The sequence below is a fragment of the Pundamilia nyererei genome, unplaced genomic scaffold, assembly GCF_000239375.1.
Source record: "Pundamilia nyererei isolate P.nyererei 1_Seehausen unplaced genomic scaffold, PunNye1.0 scaffold00209, whole genome shotgun sequence".
Classification (NCBI taxonomy): domain Eukaryota; kingdom Metazoa; phylum Chordata; class Actinopteri; order Cichliformes; family Cichlidae; genus Pundamilia; species Pundamilia nyererei.
In genome coordinates this window covers 594,907-615,857 of record NW_005187610.1, presented here as the reverse complement: position 1 = coordinate 615,857, position 20,951 = coordinate 594,907, and the positions used below count along the sequence as shown (strand labels likewise).

At 42.1% G+C, this 20,951-nt stretch overlaps 1 protein-coding gene across 2 annotated transcripts in view; it reads left to right on the top strand.

Annotated features, from left to right (window-relative positions):
* Window positions 1–20,951, top strand: part of LOC102211070 (wiskott-Aldrich syndrome protein family member 3) — a 55,674-nt gene that overhangs the window by 16,543 nt on the left and 18,180 nt on the right. For both annotated transcript variants that reach the window (XM_005747953.1, XM_005747952.1), the window contains exons 2-3: window positions 10,518–10,662; window positions 15,889–16,023. In XM_005747953.1, coding sequence (XP_005748010.1) covers window positions 10,530–10,662; window positions 15,889–16,023 — 268 coding nt within the window. In that variant the 5' untranslated portion in view covers window positions 10,518–10,529. The remainder of the gene's footprint in view (window positions 1–10,517; window positions 10,663–15,888; window positions 16,024–20,951) is intronic.

Sequence of the window (20,951 nt, the reverse complement as noted above, 5' to 3'; positions counted from 1 at the left end):
CTGTGTGATGCTGTCATACCAACATGGATCCAAATATCTGAGGAACGTTTCAAGCACCTAGTTCAATATACACCATGAAGAATGAACCCAGCTCTGAAGGCAATAGGGTTTCCAGCAAATCTCCAGTCTCTGCTAATGTGGCGTTATCCCAGGGATTCCACTTCAGGACTTTATCAGAGAACAGATGCCCAACATGTCCTGACAGTGAGCTGGAGATCATATAGGCCACATGTGTTATTTCACTAGCTTAAGCTGTAGAGATTCAGTTTCTGGATTTTTTTTATTGCTCTCATGGGATGAAGAGCAGATGTTGATCAGTTTGGTACTGAGTCATTAATGAAGCCATAATGATGTGAAACTTTGCAGTAAAACTTTGCACTACAACCTGCAGGGAAAAGGCCTCTCTAACTCATTTCAGATCAAAGTCAGCAAACTTTTGAAGTGTTTTTAATTAGATGTCGTTTTTATAGTCCCATTTACCTGTGAGGTCATACGTAGCATGGTTTAATAGGAGAGGCATTACTACGGCAGCTAGCATGTGGCAAGACTAGCTTCACAGGTTTTGAGTCAGAATATCCTGGCAGTTAAATGATCATTTGGCCTTTTTGGGGCATCTTTAGCCAGCCTCATCAGTGTAGCACTCAGTCACAGGAGGACCTCGATAAATATGTCAGTAGTGGGTATTGATCGGCCTTCATGGGGAGTGGTTGGATTGTCTTTCACTGCATACTTTGGAACAAGACCCAGTTAAAACCTTCAGATTAAATCATGTTCATGTTTGAGTGCTTATGTTTACAGTTCAATGTACGAGCTGTCACTTCTAAAACAACATCATGTCTTCATACTGTTTCACAGTCAGGGTGGTGCTTTGCAAATTAGCACATTTTAAGACTGCAGACTAACGAGTTAGTATTAAAAGTAACAAATATGATCTTATGCAAATCATTCCCTCAATTTACACACAATCCGCTGTTAGCCCGGACTTTAATCCATTTACATTAACACGCGCCCTCATAACACTCAGCCACGATCTTCACCTCTTCATTCTCACATGAGCTGCACCGCTTGTTCGGACCAGCCTGCATGTTTTGCACAACAGATAAAAGGACACAGGTCGCAATTCATTTAACACAGAGATGTTTGTGGTAGCATGTGGAAGGCATATTCTATTTTCTTATTGTTTTCTTGCTCTGTGAATCACTTTGAGGTTTGTACCGTGCAGCTATGCAGAATTAATCGAGGCAGTTTGTAAAACCTCTCTGTTTCATCATCGTGAACAGGGATGCACCATGAAGCACTAATCCGCTTGTGAGGCGATGACATAACAACTCTTTTTTTTCTTGTCAGGCTTTGAATGAGGCACTTTTTGAACAGCTCCAAAAAGCTGCTCTCCACTCGCCTCCAGCTTTTCATAAGCACTTATCAAGTAATCAAGTCTTAAGTGTGGACATTAAGTTCACGATCAAGACTTTTTCGTAGAGAGTAATCCAAAAAAACATAACAGCATATTATTGATTTGCTTTGTGTTATAAGCAGGCTCATCTCAGTGTAGTTTCACTGTACAGGGTGGGCCATTTATATGGATACACTGTAATGAAATGGGAATGGTTGAGAATAAAGTTACGTTGAAACCAAGCACACCATTGTTTTTCTTGTGACATTACCAATAAGTTTGATGTGTCACATGGCCCTCTTCCTATTGAAAAAACAAAAGTTGTATCCAAGATGGCCGACTTCTAAATGGCCACCATGGTCACCACCCATCTTGAGGAGTTTGTCCCCTCACATATACTAATGTGCCACAAACAGGACTTTAATATCACCAACCATTCCCATGTTATTACGGTGTGTCCATATAAATGGCCCACCCTGTAGATCCTAAGTATGGATTTTTGCAGAGAGCAATTCAATTCTTATGCTACACCCAGTGGTGTCAAAAATAAGGCCTGGGGTCCAGAATCGGCCCACTAAATGTGAAGGAGGGCATAAATTTTAGGCAGGTTCAGATGTTTTACAGCTTTTCTACCTACCTCATGGCCATTCATACTACAGCAAAGTAAATAAACAATGAATGTTCCTGTTTTTTCACCATCTACTATGGAAATTTATGATATTTTGACTGTCTGTTCATTTAAAACAAAACACAATTTTTGTACTTTTAAGCTAACGGAACATATTCTGTAAATTTATACATTTACTTGGGCTTCAGTTGTAAGAAATTTAAATTTAAGGACAGATAATATTATTTTTGTTTAACAGCTCTGGCGTCATATTTATATAAATTCTTTCTGTTACATTTTCTCCATGCGGGCTTGCTTTCTGCAGCATTAGTGGGATTTTAAACAATATCTTTTTATTAAGAGTTTTTCTTTTATACATATAAAGAAAAAGAGAAGAAAAGGATTACAGATGATCTGTACATTCGGGGTAATTAGCCTGTACATTTAAGGCTGTGAAATAGAGAAAAAAAAATTAATATAAACATACTTATAATATTTAACAAAAATAACATAATCCCTGCAAAATGATCCCATTCATTCCCACCCAGGTCAGTTCCCTAGACCTGCACACTGTATTTCCACACCTGACATAAGAAAGTTTGCTGAAAGATTCTTATAAATTTTGAAGTGCATCAAGGAAAAGACCCCACATGCTTTTAAATTTCCCACTCCATTAGTCTGCTAATCATAGACGTGACTGCGTGGCTGATGTTCTTTAAAGTCACATGCATGCGCATGGTGACATTATGCAGAACCAGCTAGCTGTCGCGCAAATGGGACTCTTAACTTAGCCCAGTTAGTGTTCTAATTATATCGTTAGATCGAATCAGTGCTGGTCGTTTCCATTAGTTACTGCACAAAGCTAATTAGCTGTGCTTATACAGGTGGCTCCTGTGGAGCGCGGTAGTGGAGGGAGGGCAAAGGGAGTGGAGACAGGTTGCTAACCCTTCTCAGAACTGACTGAGGCAGACCAGGCGGGGTGTAGCACAGCAGGACAAGTGTGTGTCTGTGTGTGTGCGCCTGGCTGAGCAGACGGGGCAGTAATAGCATTAGCTGACTGACTGCCTGCAGGAATGATGAGTTTGGTTGAGGACAGTAATTAATACCATCTCCTCTTTATCTGCCCGTCTGTCAGTTTAAATCAAAATGAAACTGCTGCAGCTTCCAAATTAAATATGCAGATCATTTTAGAGTAAAAACAAATTGTCGTTTCATTTCTGTGCAGAGGCTAAACAAAAATCGATTGGTTTACCTCCTGGGAAGATGTTTGGGTGCAACACACAAACTAGGAGGAGGGGGGGTCTCTGCTCCTCCTTGCAAACGGGCGCCACTCAGCTTTGGATCAGAAGGATAAAGTCGTATCTGAGGATAGCTGTAAGTTAGCCCTCAACCATCTAAACATGAGGAGGATGAGGAGGTGTTGGAGATACAGAGAAGGGAGACGTGTCAGTGGACCTGCAGCGGGTGTCCAAAGAGCCCGGTTGGTTGGAAAGCAGATCCTGTAATGCAAACATCACATCTGGGATCTTGTGTGCAGCTCAGCAGCCCGGCTTTTAATGTCGTAACATTAGCCTGACGCTTCGGGACAGTCTTGGCTCGGCAGCTTGGTGGTTCATCATTGTGTCTTTGTGCAAGATACTGAACAGACAAAATTCCCCCAGTGCAAAGGTTAAAAGCGCTGCATGTAAGGACCGCTGTGCCAGTGAGGGACTGGGGCTTGTAGTATGAAGGGATTTCAGTGCTTTATAGTGCTAGAAAAGTTGTGGATGAATAACAAGGCTTTTTAACCAGAAATTGGCAACTTTTAAATGCATTTATTTAATTAATTTTAATCTGTTTTTCCCTTTTTTCCTGATGTTAAGAGTTAAAAAAAAATAAAGGAGAAAAAAACAACGACTGAGTACAATCACTCCTCACAAGCTTTTTGATGCTTTGGCTCACTAAACAACAGGACGTTTGCAGGTTTAAACAGAAGTTTCCATGGTAACAGTGAATTCCACCAATTGGCGGTGTTGCTGTTTCAGTTTAGGATTGTGGGTGGAGCAGGGTGGACTCGTGGTTCCTACAGGAGCATCGTTTCACAGTCTTGTAGCACGTTAGATGGTTACAACAGTTTGTTTCCTAATGAAAAGCAGGATTTTGACTTTCTGAACGTCACTGTTGTGTGTGCACTGATGCTTTTGAGTATTCCTCCTTGAAAGGCTCAGGTTGAACTAGGATAGATCCTGATAAATGCTGCCGATTCGCTGTTTCTAAAGACCTTTAAAGTGATGTGTTTAATGACACAAGAGGCATGAAAATCACATGTCTGTCAGTCCTGGTAAAACTAGAAAGTCTGTTTATGTGCCACTAATTTTGTATGAAATGAGCTTTGAATGAGCTCATGGGTGGATGTGGTTTCCAGTTTTCCTGTCCAGGCTGCAGCTTCATATTTAGCTGTGTCTTCTTCTCTAACCCGGTGATCATAGCAAGAATCATAGCAAATAGCTGTTAGCCATTTTTTATCTCAAGATCTCTGTCAAGTAATTTCATACTTGACTTTCCTACAGTTTGAGCTTTGGCTAGTAGTAGAAGTGTCATGAAGTGAGGAAATGAGTTCATAGGACGTCCTAGGACTCCTTTCTTTTAAGGCACCAAAAGGCAGCAGCCTAGTGTGGGGTGATTCACACGACCCCAGCTCGTCTCCGCAGAGTCCTCAGACATCTTTCATCCTGTCACAAATCCTCCTGCGCTGTATAAGCACCAGCGTCAGAGTGGAGTAAATCCTTGTGGAGTCTGTCATGTCAGAGTTTCTCCTCTAACTCTAACCGTCTTCCTCTCTCTCCCGTCCTCTTTTTCCCCCTCTTTCTCCGTCTCGTCCTGTCCCCTTCTTTCTCTTTCCTACTATTTTGGGAGTCGTGCCAAGTTCCACTTTTCAACAGCAGAGCGGAGTCCTCGCCACGTTGCCGTGGCAACACTCCCATGGCTCACCGACATACTTTTTTCCTCCTCTTCCTCTTCTTCTTCCTCCTTCTTCTTGTCATGCTAATTTTCTCTTTCCCTCTGTGCCCTACAGTCCCAGAAACTCTTGAGATGTTTAAAGTCATTGAATCCAAACTCGCAGTCGTGCCTGAACGCATCTTCGTAGGACTGAAACGCCCTGGCAGAGGTCTTCTGTGCCGCGGTTGTTTCTATTGTGTCGTTTTGGTTTTTGGGTCAGTGTGGTTGCTGGTAAACTAGTGTGACCTTTTCATTACACAAAGACAAATCCCATCAGCCCCTTTAAAGCAGCCCATGTTATTGATGATGGGTCATCTAAACTTTTCAGAAAATGGGTTGAAGTCATGTAATAATTTCAGGATACTGCTGCCTTGTCGTTACTGCCCAATAATGTTGACCTACAGATGGAACAGTTTTGTCATTTGATATAAGCTAATTATCTTTGATCTTTGAAAGCACAGGCTTTCTCATCGCTCATCTCCTCAACTTCTGGATAGTTGCCCCATCCCGAACCGCTAAACTGTCTTTACTTTAGCAACAGTTACAGCAGAGTAAAGGACAGTTATATTATTCAACTGTTTGTTTCTAGGGAAGCATCTGTATTTCCCAACTAGTTGGCAGCGGTTGTGGTTGGTTGCAAATGCTGACTAACTACTAGCTGACCACTAGCAAAAGTTGAAAACCTGAAACGGAGAAGTGTCACCTTCAATGTAAGAGCTGCATGCAGAAACATGTTGGCTGCTGCACAGCTTTGCAGGTGAACCTTCTGTTTCTGGTTTGTTTTGTGTTTTTCAGTTTCACTGCAGCTCAGAGAGAAGCTGCACAGTGTTTGTAGACAAGTGCGTCACATTTAGACTACCACAGCAATATGCTCGCAACCAAAGCAGGTTTGCACAATCAGTTGGGGAATACACATTTTCCCTAGTGACAGGTGGTTGTCAGGGGTTACCGACCAGACTGTAGTCCTTTGGCAGTCGTTTTCCCTTCACCTGGTTTCAGCCTGCAGCGACCACTTGTTACTACTCAGGGAATAAGGATTTTTCCCTTATGAGCAGTAGTTCCCAGATGGCAATGGGAATTTTATTTATGTAACACATGTCTTCAAAGGAAGTTAACACAGCAAAATAAAACGTATTTACTTAATAAAACACCACACAAACACTGATGATTGTAGGTGTGTGTGAACAACAAAGGTTTTGAGTCTGTCGTTGAATGTTAGCACAAATGGAACTGATTTCAGGTCAGCAGGCAGCTTTTTCCAAAGAACAGGAGCGCAGTAAGTAAAAGGAGCCTCAGCATGCGGATCGTAGGAGCATTTAAAAGACGTGAACCTGCTGACCTATAAACAGTGAGCAAGTCAGAGATGTACTGATAACAGCTTTATTTAATGACCCTACACAATAAGTCCAAAACAGCAAATCAGCCTGACGTGGTTAGTCACATGGGTAGTGGTCACATGTCTGCCAAACCTCAACAGAAAGAGCAAGACTGTATGTTGGCACATGAAAGCTTGTAATTGTACACACACACATATAGATAGATACATATTCACTCATACATGTACAGTAAAGAAATCTTTTGTTTATTCTCCCTGTTGATGGTGTAACACGCCGCACTGATGATATTTATCCCCACAGCTGACCTGAAGTCACTTGTGGGTTGAGGCCTTTGGGTCAAATACAGTCAGTGTGTGTCTGCGACTGTGTATCAGACACACACAGGAGCCACATATTTCATGTATGTCAACTTGTGTCAACATCTGAAGCTAGCAGACCTTCAAATGTTGCACACACACACTCACGCGTGCACACTCAGCCTCACTGCAGTCTTATCCTGCACCGAACACACACTTACCAGTTTAAAAGCACACGCAGAGATTGGGGGAAACTCACTCGGTGTTGGACACTGGGGAGTCAGAGGAAGAGATATTCACCATTACTGGTTTATTAATGAGATGGAGAGGAGATGGAGAGCGAGAAAACAGGCAGGAATGCGGGGAAAAGTCGAGGAGGGAGGACTCCGACAGATGAGACAAATCTGAGATGAAGAGCAGCTACCGAGGCAGCAAAGGAGGATGAGGAGGAGTGCATATGTATTATTAAATACCCAGAGTGTTAGATTATTTACAACAGCTGGAGAAGGAGGAGGGGGAGGTCGATACTGGCTCACCCACGCACTGGTAGGGACGCTCGCTCGCACTCTCACGACGAGCCGGCGGCACAATCTGAGGTGGTTTGTGTAATTGAATGTCAGAAGCTATTAGAAGGAGGAAGGGCGGGAGAGTGTGTGAGAGACATAAAGAGGACAAACCAGTCAGTTTTTATTAAAGTTGGCATGTGAGTTTCAGGCAGGACAAACAAATTAAGGAGCATGTGAACAAATACACGTTTAGTGTCTTACAAGTGTAGAAATCGATTTCAGGGTTGAGGCACCAAAGTGGGATTATCACGTACGCCGTCATCAAGATTAAGTTTGCATCACAGACTCACAGATTCACACTTTCTGCCAGTGTTTTTGTTTACCTCCATTGTCTCGCCTTAGTACTGTTGATTGTGTCGTTGAATATATTAGAACTGTGGGAGGCAGCGCGATAACAGCAGAGCGCTGACCTGGGAAAACACACTCCTCCCACATCTACATACTGTACGGACACACACTCCAGTATGCACACTTTGGGAAAATACACACCATACACAGATGCCATATACGCACATATGAATACACACAGACTCGCACAAAACCCTGGCCCAAAAATAACAAGCGTGTCCCACATTGAGAGTTCACTGCAAATGGAGAAAAGCCAAGCAGCTTCCTCTCACGTGTTTGACTCTGTCGGGAGCTCTGTCACACTTATTTTCCAACTTTTCTTTCTGTCTTTCTTCACCGCTCTCATGACAGCCTCTTTGGAAGAGTTGGGCCAAATGAGACTGTGCTGTTAAAGCATGTTGGATCCCATTTGGTCAATAATGTGATAATCTTTGAGAAGGAAGTTCAAATCTCCTAACTCCCTTTTTATATTTCATTTTAAGACTCTTATGGTTCGTTGGGCCAGTTGGCTCTTTTCTGGTTGGTTGTCTGGTTGATTAATCTGTCTTCTTGTTTGAATGACTGGGCAGTTGGTTGATTGGTCTGGTTGGTCTCTTTGGTTAGTTTGTTTTTTGGTTATTTGATTGGTTGTCTGGTTGATTATTCTTTCTTCTTGTTTGTTGGCTGGTCACTTGGTTGGTTTTGTTTGACTGATCATAATAATCATTCTGTGTGTTTGTGCGGTTGGTTGTTCTGGATTGTCAGTCTGTTTTTATGTTCAAGTAAACGACTGACACGTCCCATTTTCATGTTAAATATCCGCTATTCTTTTCCAAAGTTGCATAATCTGTTTACAGATTATCAGTACAGTCTACAGGTGTGCAAGAGGTGAACAGTTATATCAAAAAACACAGTTGAACAACAGATATTGGAGTCACGGTCCTGGGTTGGTGGCCCAGTGCTTTGATTTTTGTATTATTATTATTATGAATCGTTGCTTTCATCTTGCTTTATGACTGCTGGTGTTTTGGTTGCTGTTTTGTAATTGTAGCTCTCCAGTTCCTCTGGGTTTGTGATTTCTAGGTCTCAGTTTTAGGCTACGTCCACATGTACGCGGGTATTTTTGAAAACTGGAAAAGCCCGTCCAAACGTACAGTTTTGAACAAATATCTCATTCCACATGTAAACGCTAAAAACGAAATGTTGGCCAATCAGAAGTCTAGAAGCCTGGGAAAGAGTACACAGGGTTTTGTACACTCACAAAAACTTTACGTTTTTGTTTTTCTGGAAAGGCAGATAATTTTGTGTTACTTTTCAAGTGCCTTCATCATTTCAGATGTTATTAACTAAAGGCATTATTTTGGTTGGTGTAGACCAGGGGTCCCCAACCTTTTTTGCGCCACGGACCGGTTTATGCCCGACAATATTTTCACGGACCGGCCTGTAAGGTGTCGCGGATAAATACAACAAAATAAAACTAGTACCGGTACAGAAAAAAAGAAGATTAATTCATAACACACGTGAAAAGACCCAGGAAAACCGAGTTAACAATCAAAACGATAACAAAATAACGCTGAAAACCAATAAAAACCCTGAAAACCATACATATCACGCCTCAACTCTTGCGGCCCGGTACCAAACGACTCACGGACCGGTCCGAGGCCCGGGGGTTGGGGACCGCTGGTGTAGACTCACAACTTAGGAATGAACAAAATGCATACAAAATACATACATTTAATTTAAGAAAGTAAATTTATTCAAGACCGACGTCAGCATTTAATGTAGAAGCCACGTCCGAAGTTCACTCTGATGCCTCTGTCTTTCTAAATAGAAGGACAGTAACTGCGCATGTGTATGTAAGCGTGGAAAAACTGCAGATTGACAGTATCTTATCTGTATCTGCCACTGCAGTAATTTATCTCATGTAAACAATAACGTGGCGGACAGCGTGACGTCAAGAACGGCGCACACCTGTGATGTTGCGAGACTAAATCTCAGTTTTCCTCGACCACACTTAAATGCAAAAATGGAGTCTTTGAAAACACCTGTGTACGTGTGGACGTAGTTCTAGTTCTGCCCTCGTGTTTATTCTCTTGTTCCCCAGTCAGTCGTCTCTCATGTCTTTTTGGCACTAATTTATTCTTAAGAGGCTTTAAGGTTGTTCATACTGTGTGATAACTTAGTTCTTCATTAAGTCCTATATCACAACTATGTGCAATAGTGAAGCAAAAACAGAACTTTTCATATGATGATATAGCGTTACTTTCTGTTATTGTTACTTTCTGTTATTGTTACTTTCTGTTACTGTTACTTTCTTTTACTAACTGTAATAGACTTACACATTTTTTAAATTACATTGACTCCCATATATCTGGGTTTTTCCCATTTCACTCGGCACAAAGACATCTGGCTTTCTTCATCATACAGGACAGGATCTGCAGTATATGTAGCTCTTCTTCGTGACGTGCCCTGACTTCCTGTCTGTTCTCTCCTCTTTCATATTCAGCTCGTCTCTCCTTCTGTCACTCCGTCTTTCTCTCGTGGCTTCTCTGACCACGGTTGCTGCTCGTTAGCACCATTTAAAAACTTCTTTCTGGCTCATTGGGCTCTTGGCTCATTCCAGCAGCACTGACATTAAGCAGCGTGATGAGTGACTGTGCCCCGCGGCAGACATGACACCTCCGTTTCCATCAGCAATCACAGCTGAACATCAACCCATTTTTTTCCCTTAGCTTTCCTTCTTTCTTCCTTGTCTGCCAGGACGTGGCTGTGATGTTAGCTATGTTTCCCAAAGGGGGATTTAAATAAAGAGCAACAGCATATTGGCTGATGTTAGAAGATATTCTGCAGACTACAGGTGAGCTGTTAGCTGGCGGCTTTGGAGATGTAAACTCATTTCGAGGATGTCATGTATTTAAACATTAGTAGAAATCGAATCAGTGTTTCGAGTGAAAATCGCATAACAATTTACCTCTCTCTCTCTCTCTCTCCTTGTCTCAATGTCTTCTTCAGGTATAGACCAGCATGCCGTTGGTGAAGAGGAACATTGAGCCCCGGCACTTGTGCCGTGGAGCGCTGCCAGATGGGGTGACTAGTGAGTTGGAGTGCGTCACCAACACTACACTGGCAGCCATCATCAAGCAGCTGGGCAGTCTAAGTAAGTATACTGTAGTTCAGCACAAGAACATCCTGTAACATTCACGTAGTTTTCATTCCGACATTTTAGCATTAACATGCTAGCATGAGTCTTTAGCATGATCTGATATGATGCACGGTTTGGGGCTCTTTTTTTTGGAGGGGGGAGAAGCTTTTTATTAAAAAAACTATTTTGTAACATTATTTCCTCTTTTAAAGAAAAATGCACTGCTGACACAAGCCAGGCAGTTTTTGGGGGTTGGTCAGTAAACCCTGTTCTGTAGCCTTGGTTTATCCAGCATTCACTGAATCAGCCCTACTGAAGATAGTCAATACTCAAAGTTGCAGTCAGTCATTTTGTTGAGGTTATTTAACAGAAAAAAATGTTGCACGTAAACGCATTGTGTGTAAGTGGCTAGAGAACGGCTACAGATGTAGTATGTAGTACAGATGTAGGCGGAGGAGAAGAGAACTGTACTGTGGAGGCATCATGTTTTATTATATGAAGGGGTCCGCTTAAACAAAGAAGCAGAAGAAAACATAAAGGAAATATACATCACCGTTGGAATCTGGATAAAACTTCTTCTTGCTCCTCACTCCAAGCCTTAGCTCTTGAATTGAAGTCATAGCTGTAACACAAAAAATATGCATAAACATGCTTATTTATTCCCAATATTGAAGCAATTACTTATTGTTAGCAGGTTAGACATATCATCCTTCCACTCTCCAAACAGCTGACAACAACAACGCTAAACAACAGCAGCTACCAGCTAATGCTATGCTAAGTTTGAGCATCCTAAAAATCATACTTTTCCTCTGATAAACAGTTTGATTACATTTTCATTTCATAAGTGTCAAAGTTTAGCAAAATTAGATCCACTTCAAAGAAAGTTTAGCTGCTGGCTAACCAGCTAACAGCGGCTAACAGCGGCTAACAGCGGCTAACAGCGGCTAACAGCGGCTAACAGCAGCAAAAATAGAAGCTGTGACCAACAGAGAAGTTCAGTATATCCTCAGCAACTCACCACACTGACTCATCAGCTCATTTCACAAAGTTTTGCACATATCGACAGCTGAGCTAAACAGTGAACTGGAAGCCTACACTCACTATAGATGAACGGCAACCGCAGTTGTTTGTACAGAAGCCACCAAAGCTACGATTATTCACTTACTTACTGACATCTAGTGGTGAGACGTTACACATTATAATTTTAAAAATTGTCTTTCACAGGCCCGTGAAAAATGAAGCGCACCCCACGATTTAGGACCTCTTAGAACCACCTTTAACAAAAAGTTCACGAGTTTTTTTCGTGACTGTAGTGAAGAGGACCTATGTTGTTTACCCTCCATCGCAGTCACATGTCTGTCTCTTTTTTTTTTCTTTTTTTTGTGTCCCATTTGGATCTTTAGCCATCAGAATTGTTGTCTTAAGGCCAAGAAAGATGCCAAGCGGATTTATTTTACCAAGTGGATCATCATGGCCTTGCCATATTGGTCCATTTGATTGACCTTTATTATAATTATGAATTTATTTTATTTTCAGTTGCTACAAACGGGACAGACAAGTCACATGTCTGTCTCTAACAATCGTGAGCAATCAGAGCCCAGCATGTCTAGGCATTTACATGCAATCACACCTAAAATGAATTCAGAGCCATGCTCCTTAATGCAGACCACTTGAGATGTGTTGAGTGTGAATAAGGCCGTGCGTGCATATGCTGATTAGTTTGTGCGTCAGCAGTTGTTTGCTGATGAGCACAGTTGCCATAGTGATTGATGGATTGATGTGGAAGTGAGGTGAATCCAAGGTGATTTTTGTATTTTTTATCAGGTCTAATAACGTGCAGGTGAGCATGTTTTCAGAATTCCTTCTGAAGCATCGTATCCTGCAGTTTAGCGTCCTCTCCTCTGTATTCTCTTTATTGGAATTTCTCACCCTGAACAGCTAAACACATTCTTCATTTGAAAGCAATGAAGTCATTCATAGCTGATGTGCTCTGTAGCAGACGAGGCATACTTCAATGGAAATGAATTGAGTGTGAGGGGGAAAAAGGGTATTTAAATTCGATTAACAGTTAGAGGATAGATTATATTCAGCGACAGCTCACTGCAAATGAGCGAGCGCTCTGCCTCTGCTCCATCTGTGATGACGTGGGCCGAGAGATGGAGACGCAGGACGAGAGAAGAGAGCGAACGAGGTGGCGAGACGCTGAAATGAGTGTGCATGTGATTCAATTTGAAGGTGACAGTGTTATTGAGGAAGGCTGCAGTTCTGCATCTCGGTAAATGCATTTAAATATTTGTGCCACTGTCGTCACAGACGCGCAAACGCTCTCAGACAGAGAGGCCCTGTTTAAATATTCAGTCCGACAGGTGCACAGCAGGAGGCGGCTGGTCCTGCTGAGGCAGACGCCGGGAGGAGGGAGGGGAGCAACCTCCATCTCTGAATTTCTCTTCTCGTACATTTCATGAACGCCTTCTTCACAGCCACCCTTCAACTTAAACAATTCTGACGAGGCTTCAGAGAACAGTAGATGGATCAGGTGAAGGTCCAGATGTGTCTCTCAGGCCCGTGTCAAGCTTCTGCTGGATTTTTTTCTCCATCTTAAGGACATGACATTCAGATACTGTCCATGTCCTTCTTTTGTCCAGTTTCCATGAAAACACCCTGCACAGCAAGCTGAGGTTTGCCAAGTTTTCACCTATAAAGCTCTTTGGGAACCACCTTGTCTTGTCTTTCACATTTTTCATAGATTCAGCTAAAGAAATGGGAACAAATGAGGTTTTTGGGACAGGCTGCGAGTAACAAAGTGCCCAGAGATACAATTTAAAATGATCCTTTTGCTAAGTTGTCTGGTATGTGTAGACACAACACTGGTTGAGTTGTGTTGAGTTAGGTGCCTTTTTGCACTTGAATGATTCATAAGCCAGTGATAAGTGGCTTAACAAACAAACAGGACTGAATGGAGACTAGGATCATCTCATGATTTATTTATTTTTTGCAGTTCACCTTTACACAGGAAAGGACAGACAGCTGGCTACAGCTAGCATGCTATAATAGAGCCTCATTTGGACAACACACTGCTCTCTGAACACTTCCTCCAAGTAGAAATCCAATCAACTCATACATACAGAGCTACCTTACAGTGTTAAGGCAGAGAAATGAATCGGTTAGAATAAAGCAAAGTGGAGAATATCTGATCACAGGTGAGTCCGTGCACACTGTAAACTGTATGTACAGTTGTCCCTCATTTACATTCTAAAAATAATATGTGAAATCTGCAAAATAGCCAACTTAATTTTTTTACAATCATTATAGATGTTTTAAGGCTATGAAACCCCTCACTACACACTAGAGATGGACCGATCCGATATTACGTATCGGTATCGGTCCGATACTGACCTAAATTACTGGATCGGATATCGGAGAGAAATAAAAAATGTAATCGATCCATTAAATATCAAAAAAGCACCTCACAAAACTTGCGACATTGCATAACTCGGCTTATAACCGTAGCACGTTGGAGCAGTGTGGTCACGTGATAGAGCGGCTGTGGCGTGCGATACCTGTCAGCGGTCTGGTTGAGTATTTGTAGCTTCGCTACCAAACCAGCATTTCATCTCAGAGAAAGTGATCCCAGAGAGAACTAAAGCAAGTGTGTAAGTTCATCTCTGAATGTTTGTAAAGCATTCCCGCGTTAAGCTTAACAAACGATATATGGAGCGACTGCCTCTTCTTGCTGCTACTTCAATCATGAAACTGTTTAATGATCGGCTGATCGGCTTTTCTGTCGCGAGTCCGTCTCTCTTCTTTGTTTTTGGCCCACTTTGCACCAGAAAGAGGAAACCAGCGGCTGAACAACAGCAGCACGTTTAAGCTTGATAAGCTGTTGTTAGAATTTATTTAATATTACTTTCTACACCAGGATCTTTTTTTACGTAGCTGACGGCTGGTAACTGTGCAGGGGCGGATCTAGCAAAGTTTAGCCAGGGGGGCCGATAGGGCATTAACAGGGAAAAGGGGGCACAAAGACATACTTTTCTTTATTATTCTCATTTAAAATGTCTAGCTTTTAATAAATAATTATCTGAATGTTACACCCAAAGTTTTAATCTGATGTAAAATGTACAGAAGTCCATTACTGTATATAGTAACTATTAAGTCTAATATACCCTAGTAAGCTATAGTACTTTTTCCTTTGGGAAGGTACCATCTGTGCAGTCTGCAGTTCTGTTGAAGAAAGATGTTGAATCTATTTAATTATTGTAGAAAAATCATTTATTTCTGTGCATTTTTTTCACACTGCATCAAATTAAAGTTGATTATGTCGATTAAGCATCATGAGGTGGCGCGTGAGGGGTGGTTCCCTATTTTTTTTCTTGCTATTTTTTACATACAGGTATAACAGAATAGCTTTAGTGTTTGTTTGTTTTTTACTTGAGTATGAACTTATACAAAATGCATTAAGATATTAAAAAACAGTTTTATTGATTAAAAAACACTATATCGGATTCATATCGGTATCGGCAGATATCCAAATTTATGATATCTGTATCGGACATAAAAAAGTGGTATGGTGCCATCTCTAGTACACACTTTATACACTTTTCTCAGACAGGCATGAACATTTTCACACTTTTCTCTCTTGTTTAAACAATCTCAAAGTTCACACCTCTGTAGAAAAATAAGGCACCCGTGGTTGCATCAACATTGTTGTGTTTGTTGGGGAGAAAACTTTCAAACATACAGTGCAGCACTTCAGAGTCACACTGCTAGCGATCGAAGATTTATGTAAAGTTGGCAGCTGAACACATTCTGTACTGTACAGGAGACACAGCACGAGATTGATTGACAGTGGTCTACAGCCAATCAGGATGCAGAACACAAAAAAGCAAAATTGCACCCCCAAAAAATCTGCGAAACAGCAAGGGCGCGAAATGTGAACCGCATTATAGCGAGGGACCGCTGTATACATGTAGACCTTCTGTTATCACACTTTCTTTTGTCCTTTTTGGACGGAAACCTGAAGTAACTCTGAACGTCTTTAATTGTGTCAGCTTGCTCTGCTTTTCCAGACAGTCTGATTCTCCCAGCTGATTTAATTCTCGCTGCATGTTTTATTCCTGCGGTGTGAGGCAGAGTTCAGCTGGCCAACATGGAAGTGTGAATGTAGCCTGTTAAATATCCCTGGATGAAAGATATTAAAGTGGCGAATCTGACTGTGTGTGTTTCTCTCTCTCTGTGCAGGTCGTCATGCTGAGGACATTTTCGGGGAACTGTTTAACGAAGCCAACAGCTTCTACCTGAGGATGAGCAGCCTGCAGGAGAGGGTGGACCAGCTGGCTGTGAAAGTCACCCAGCTCGACTCCACTGTGGAGGAAGGTGTGTGTGTGAGGATGTGTGTTTTTATTCTCTTTGTGTGTGTGTTTGCAGCACTATAGATTATTAATTGTGCTGTTAGAGAGCAGTGACTGTTTCTATGAGTGTACACGTGTTTATGTGAACTGCTATTAGGACTAGCGTGGGTGTGTGTGTGTGTTTGTGTATGCAGCATTTTAATGGCTGTGCTGATGATTTATTGATGAGGGGTCTCTAGGCTCTTATATTATGCCCTGTGTGGGTGTTTGAGTGTGCGTTTGAGGTCCTGTGAGTGAGTGAAGGTGTGGCTGAGTCTCACCTCAGAGTAGCCGTTAGGACTCGACTTTTGGAGCTCGAGTTAATCCTCGGCTCAGGGTTGGTCGGGATAAACCGAGGCATCTGTGAGTCCTCGCAAAGGTAGAAGGCCATCTGCTTGGTGCGTGTCAACAAGCTGTTTCACTTTCTTTGTGTCTGTCCGCCTCATGTTTGTGTTGGAGTAAACACTCTGAGATAAACGCATCTCTGCAAAGCTTTTAACCTGTGTGTGTGTGTGTGTGTGTGCGTGTGTGTATGTGTGTGTGTGTGTGTGTGTGTGTGCGTGTGTGTATGTGTGTGTGTGTGTGTGTGTGTCCGGCACTATGGATTATTAATTGTGTTGTTAGAGAGCACCGACTATTTCTATGAGTGTACAAGTGTTTATGTGAGCTGCTGTTATGACTAATATGTGTGTGTTTGCTGTTTGCACAGTGTGAGTCAGGATCTTTATCTCCATCATTAAGCTTCAGTCTGTCTCTGAAGGTCAATTCTCTCAATGCAGTAATTGATAGGCACACACACACACACACACACACACACACACACACACACACACACACACACACCTATATGTATGTTCTTTTTTTTAAATCTTTGATCTCTCTCAGACGTTTATTTATCCTCCTGTGCCTCTAACCTTTTTTGTCTCATCTTTTCTTCCTCCATCCTCTCATGTCGGCCTCTCTGTTCCTTTTGATTTGGCTCAATTTTCTCTCCTCTTATCCTTTTCCTGCCTTTCCTGTTCTCTCCTCCTCGTCACTCTCTGAGAAGCCCTCATCCCCCTTTCTTTTCTTCTGTTTTCCTTGTTTTCTTTCCCCACTGTGTCTCCCCGCTATCCTAGACTCCTGTTCTTCCCCTAATGCCCTCTCCTCCAATTTCCTGTTTCTTTGTTTCTCTTCCTCCTCCCCTCAGTCTTTCCCCACCTTACTCCTCCCTTTTCCTCTTTCTCCTCTTCCTCCCGTTTGTCTGGATATATATTTTTCGTCTGTAGCTCTGTGCGTCTCTCTCTGTCTGTGCTGATACTGCCGAGTCATTCTGCAGCACGCCGGCCTCAGACAGCGTCAGAGAGAGCAGCACAGACGAGGATAAAAAGGAAAAGCTCAGCAGTCTTCTGTCTTATCCTTCCCTCCCCTTATCTCGCCTCCTCCTCCTCCTGCTCGCCTCCTCACACTTTTCCACCCTCTCTCTCTCGTCTCTTTCTGTCTCTTTTTACCTCTTCCTCCTCCACACAAACCATTTCTCAGTCCTTTAATTCCTTCGTTTCCTTTTCCACACATTCACTCAAATTTGTTTTCTGTCTCATCATGTCCCACTACTCATTTTTCCACCTCCTTTCTGATTCCTCGCTTCCTCTTCTTCATTGCTTCTTTTGTGCACCACCCTTTTTTCTTCCGTACATGAAGAAAGGAAAGGAGGAGAGAAGAGATGGAAGGAGGAAGGAAAGAAGGATTGCAAGAAGGAAGTGAGGAAGAAATGAAAGCAAAGAGAAAGCAAAGAAAGATGATCTAAGGTCAAAAAGGAATGAAGGGAGGTAGGAAATAAGGAAGGATGGAAGAAAAGAGAAAAAAGGGGGAAGGAAGAAGAATGATGGATGGATGAAATGAAGGTGGAAGAGAGGAACAAAGAAAAAAGGGAGGGAGGAACAACAGTTAACAAGGAAAGAAGGAACAAGAGACAATATGATTGTTTTTCTATCGCACACATAAAGGATGGAAGGAAATAAGGAAGGAAGGTAGGGAAGGAAGACAGAAAGGCAGAGGGAGCAAGCAAGGACAGGTAATAATATGACTTTTTGTAGTGTACATCAAGAAAGGATGGAAGGGAGGTAGGAAGAAAGAGAAATGAAGGACAGGAAGTGGCGGAAGGAATATTATTTCTTTCTAGCGCACAGGAAGAAAGGAAGGAAAGAAGGGAGGGAGGAAGAAAGAAAAGAATATTAAAGCAGGAAGGATAAAAAAAGGAAGAAAGGAAAGCAGTAGTGAAACTGAACAGGTGGCTTATTTCAGACTGCAGAGGGATCAAGCATAAGATAAATAAGGATTATTTTGAACAGAGAGTCATGCAAAGCTGCTCTAACAGGGCTGGAGCTGAGACTAACAGGTTCTCTTTAAATTAAGATGCTCTGTCTGTGCAGTGAGGATGCACAGAGAGAGCGTGTACAGAGAGAGCGTGCACGGAGAGAGCGTGCACGGAGAGAGCGTGCACGGAGAGAGCGTGCATGGAGCCTACAGGAAGCAGCACGTCCCTCCAGACAGTAAAGTGATTATAAATTGTTCACATAAATCCAAATAACTCTAAATTCAGAGGTTAGGTCAGTGCAGAGTTCCTTAATCAGTGTGTGCATTACACGAATGTGGTTATTAATAATGGTGTTTAACACAGTTTATGCATGTGTATGTGCAGAGAGGGAGGTGAGTGTTAAAAAGGGCCGGAGAGGAGAAAGAGGAGAAGGAGAAGAAGAGCAGAGAGAGCGAGGTCTCTTTGAAGACGTGTCTGAATGAAAGTTGCATTAGCTGCGAGTTTTGTGGATTATTCATTTGGCCGTAGGGAAGGAAGCTTAGGGAGGAATGATCAAACAGACAGGAGTGTGCTCTGACTGCACACACACACAGATCAAACGGCCAGTCGCCCTTTGGTGTCTGCAGGCGGATTTTTAAGCTAACCATAGATTTTTCAGTAATAAAATGTGTCCATACAAACACAGACATGCTGCGTCAGTGCACAGAGCTAATGACAGGAGCGTGTGTGACACTGACGTGGTTTAAACTGATCGTATAGGACACTGATCACGCCCTGATCGTCTGTGTGTGTGTGTGTGTGTGTGTGTGTGTGTGTGTGTGTGTGTGTGTGTGTGTGTGTGTGTGTGTGTGTGTTTAGCCATCTGCTAGATCCTGGATAGCACTGCAGTGGTGATAAATCTCTCACAGGATTGACACACATACGTGTCACGTTCTGACACTTAACACACCGCCCAGCCTCCTGTTGTTATGCAGCCACAGTTTGCATGCGTGTGTGTGTGTGTGCGATGCTTGTTGAGCTGATGCAACAAGCTCCAAGTCTAATCTGACCCTGCTGTCCTATTATTTGTGCATGCGTATGTATGCGTTCGAGTTCAAACACCGTTTAAGCTGTATGTTCTGTATCAGTCGATATGCACACGATGTGCGTGTATTTGATCCGTTTATCCGTTTTACTTCTAAAATGATCGTCTATAGGTTGCAGAATCGTAGCAAACAAATACACACGTATCCAAACGGTGTCTGTTTAGAGAAGCATCTGCTGATAAGTATGTACTCCAGGAATTACTTGAAAATTGAAGTGTTCTAATTAGACGTCTTTGCCTCGTAGCATTTCATCTCCTGCCTCTCTCAGCAGTTTCCTACATTTACCACGCCGCTTTTCAACGACCGATAAACCCATAAATCTCAACAAGGTCAGAGCTGCGTGTGTAAAGTTACCATTGAGGGTCAATAGCTGCTCTGAGTGTGTTATGGCTCCTGTTTGAGCAGCATGTGCCGTTTTATTTGTCGACGGAAAGGTCGAAACGATGAGGTTAAAGTGAAGTGCAACAGTGTGTATACTGACGGGGTTTTGGCGGCACCCTGCTGGGCTGGTGGGCGGGTGGACACCCAAGTTTGTGATTGCGGTAACTTAAGAACGAGACGACTTGCTAACATTCTGGGACGAGTTCAAATCCTGGCGAGCTTGACCTCACAATCAGAGGTCAACTGCTAGGATTTTCACTTTTTTTTTTTTTTTCCTTTTTTTTCCTTCTCTCTTTTTCTTTTTTCTTTTTTTTTTCTTCTTTTTTTTTCTCTTTAATATTATATTATTTAGTTGTTGTAGTTTTTATTGAGTTTGCTACTAATGTGGGTTTGTGAGGGGGAGCATATTTCATTTTACTCGATGGGAGTCACTGAGACTGTTATGAGACGTCATCAGTGAGGTCTGTTTGGAAAACTCAAAGACAATCAAAAGACCAAAAAATGTCGCTTTGTGTTACAATGGTGCTATTGCACAACAACATGCCCTGTTACCCTTCAACTATTCAACTATCTTTCTGGCCTTTAATTAGTTTCTGTCATCATTGGACGTATTAGCATCAGCCAAGATATTAGATATTCATAAAGATATCCATGCTCCCTAGAGACACTGATTAGGATGAGAAAACACTCCCAGGTGAGGGTTCTTTAGCCCTCTTTAATATCTTAGATGGAGATGAAATCGATCCACAATCCCATTCGGAGTGCTGAGGTGAGGATCTTCCCACAGTGAGCTCACGATGTGTTATATAAAGCAGATTAATATCGCTGCCATATTTAGACCTCCAATAATTATTCCTCAACTTAATTTACAAGATTGTAAATGCTGCACTGAATGCATCTGAACACTAATAAAATAAAGTTTGCATGTCTGATGAAAGTTTATGTAGTTGATAAGGAAGAAAGACAGACTGTCTTAAGCCAAAACAATAAAACCAGTGTTTGTTTATTATTTAAAATTAAAAGAAATGTTTGTTTTTTATTCATTGCTGAAGTTTCTGTACTGCATTTCCTATTTTCTGCTGCACAATATTTCTTTATTTATAAATATTTATATAAAAACTGGGTTACTGATGTGAAAACCTGAGTAATAAC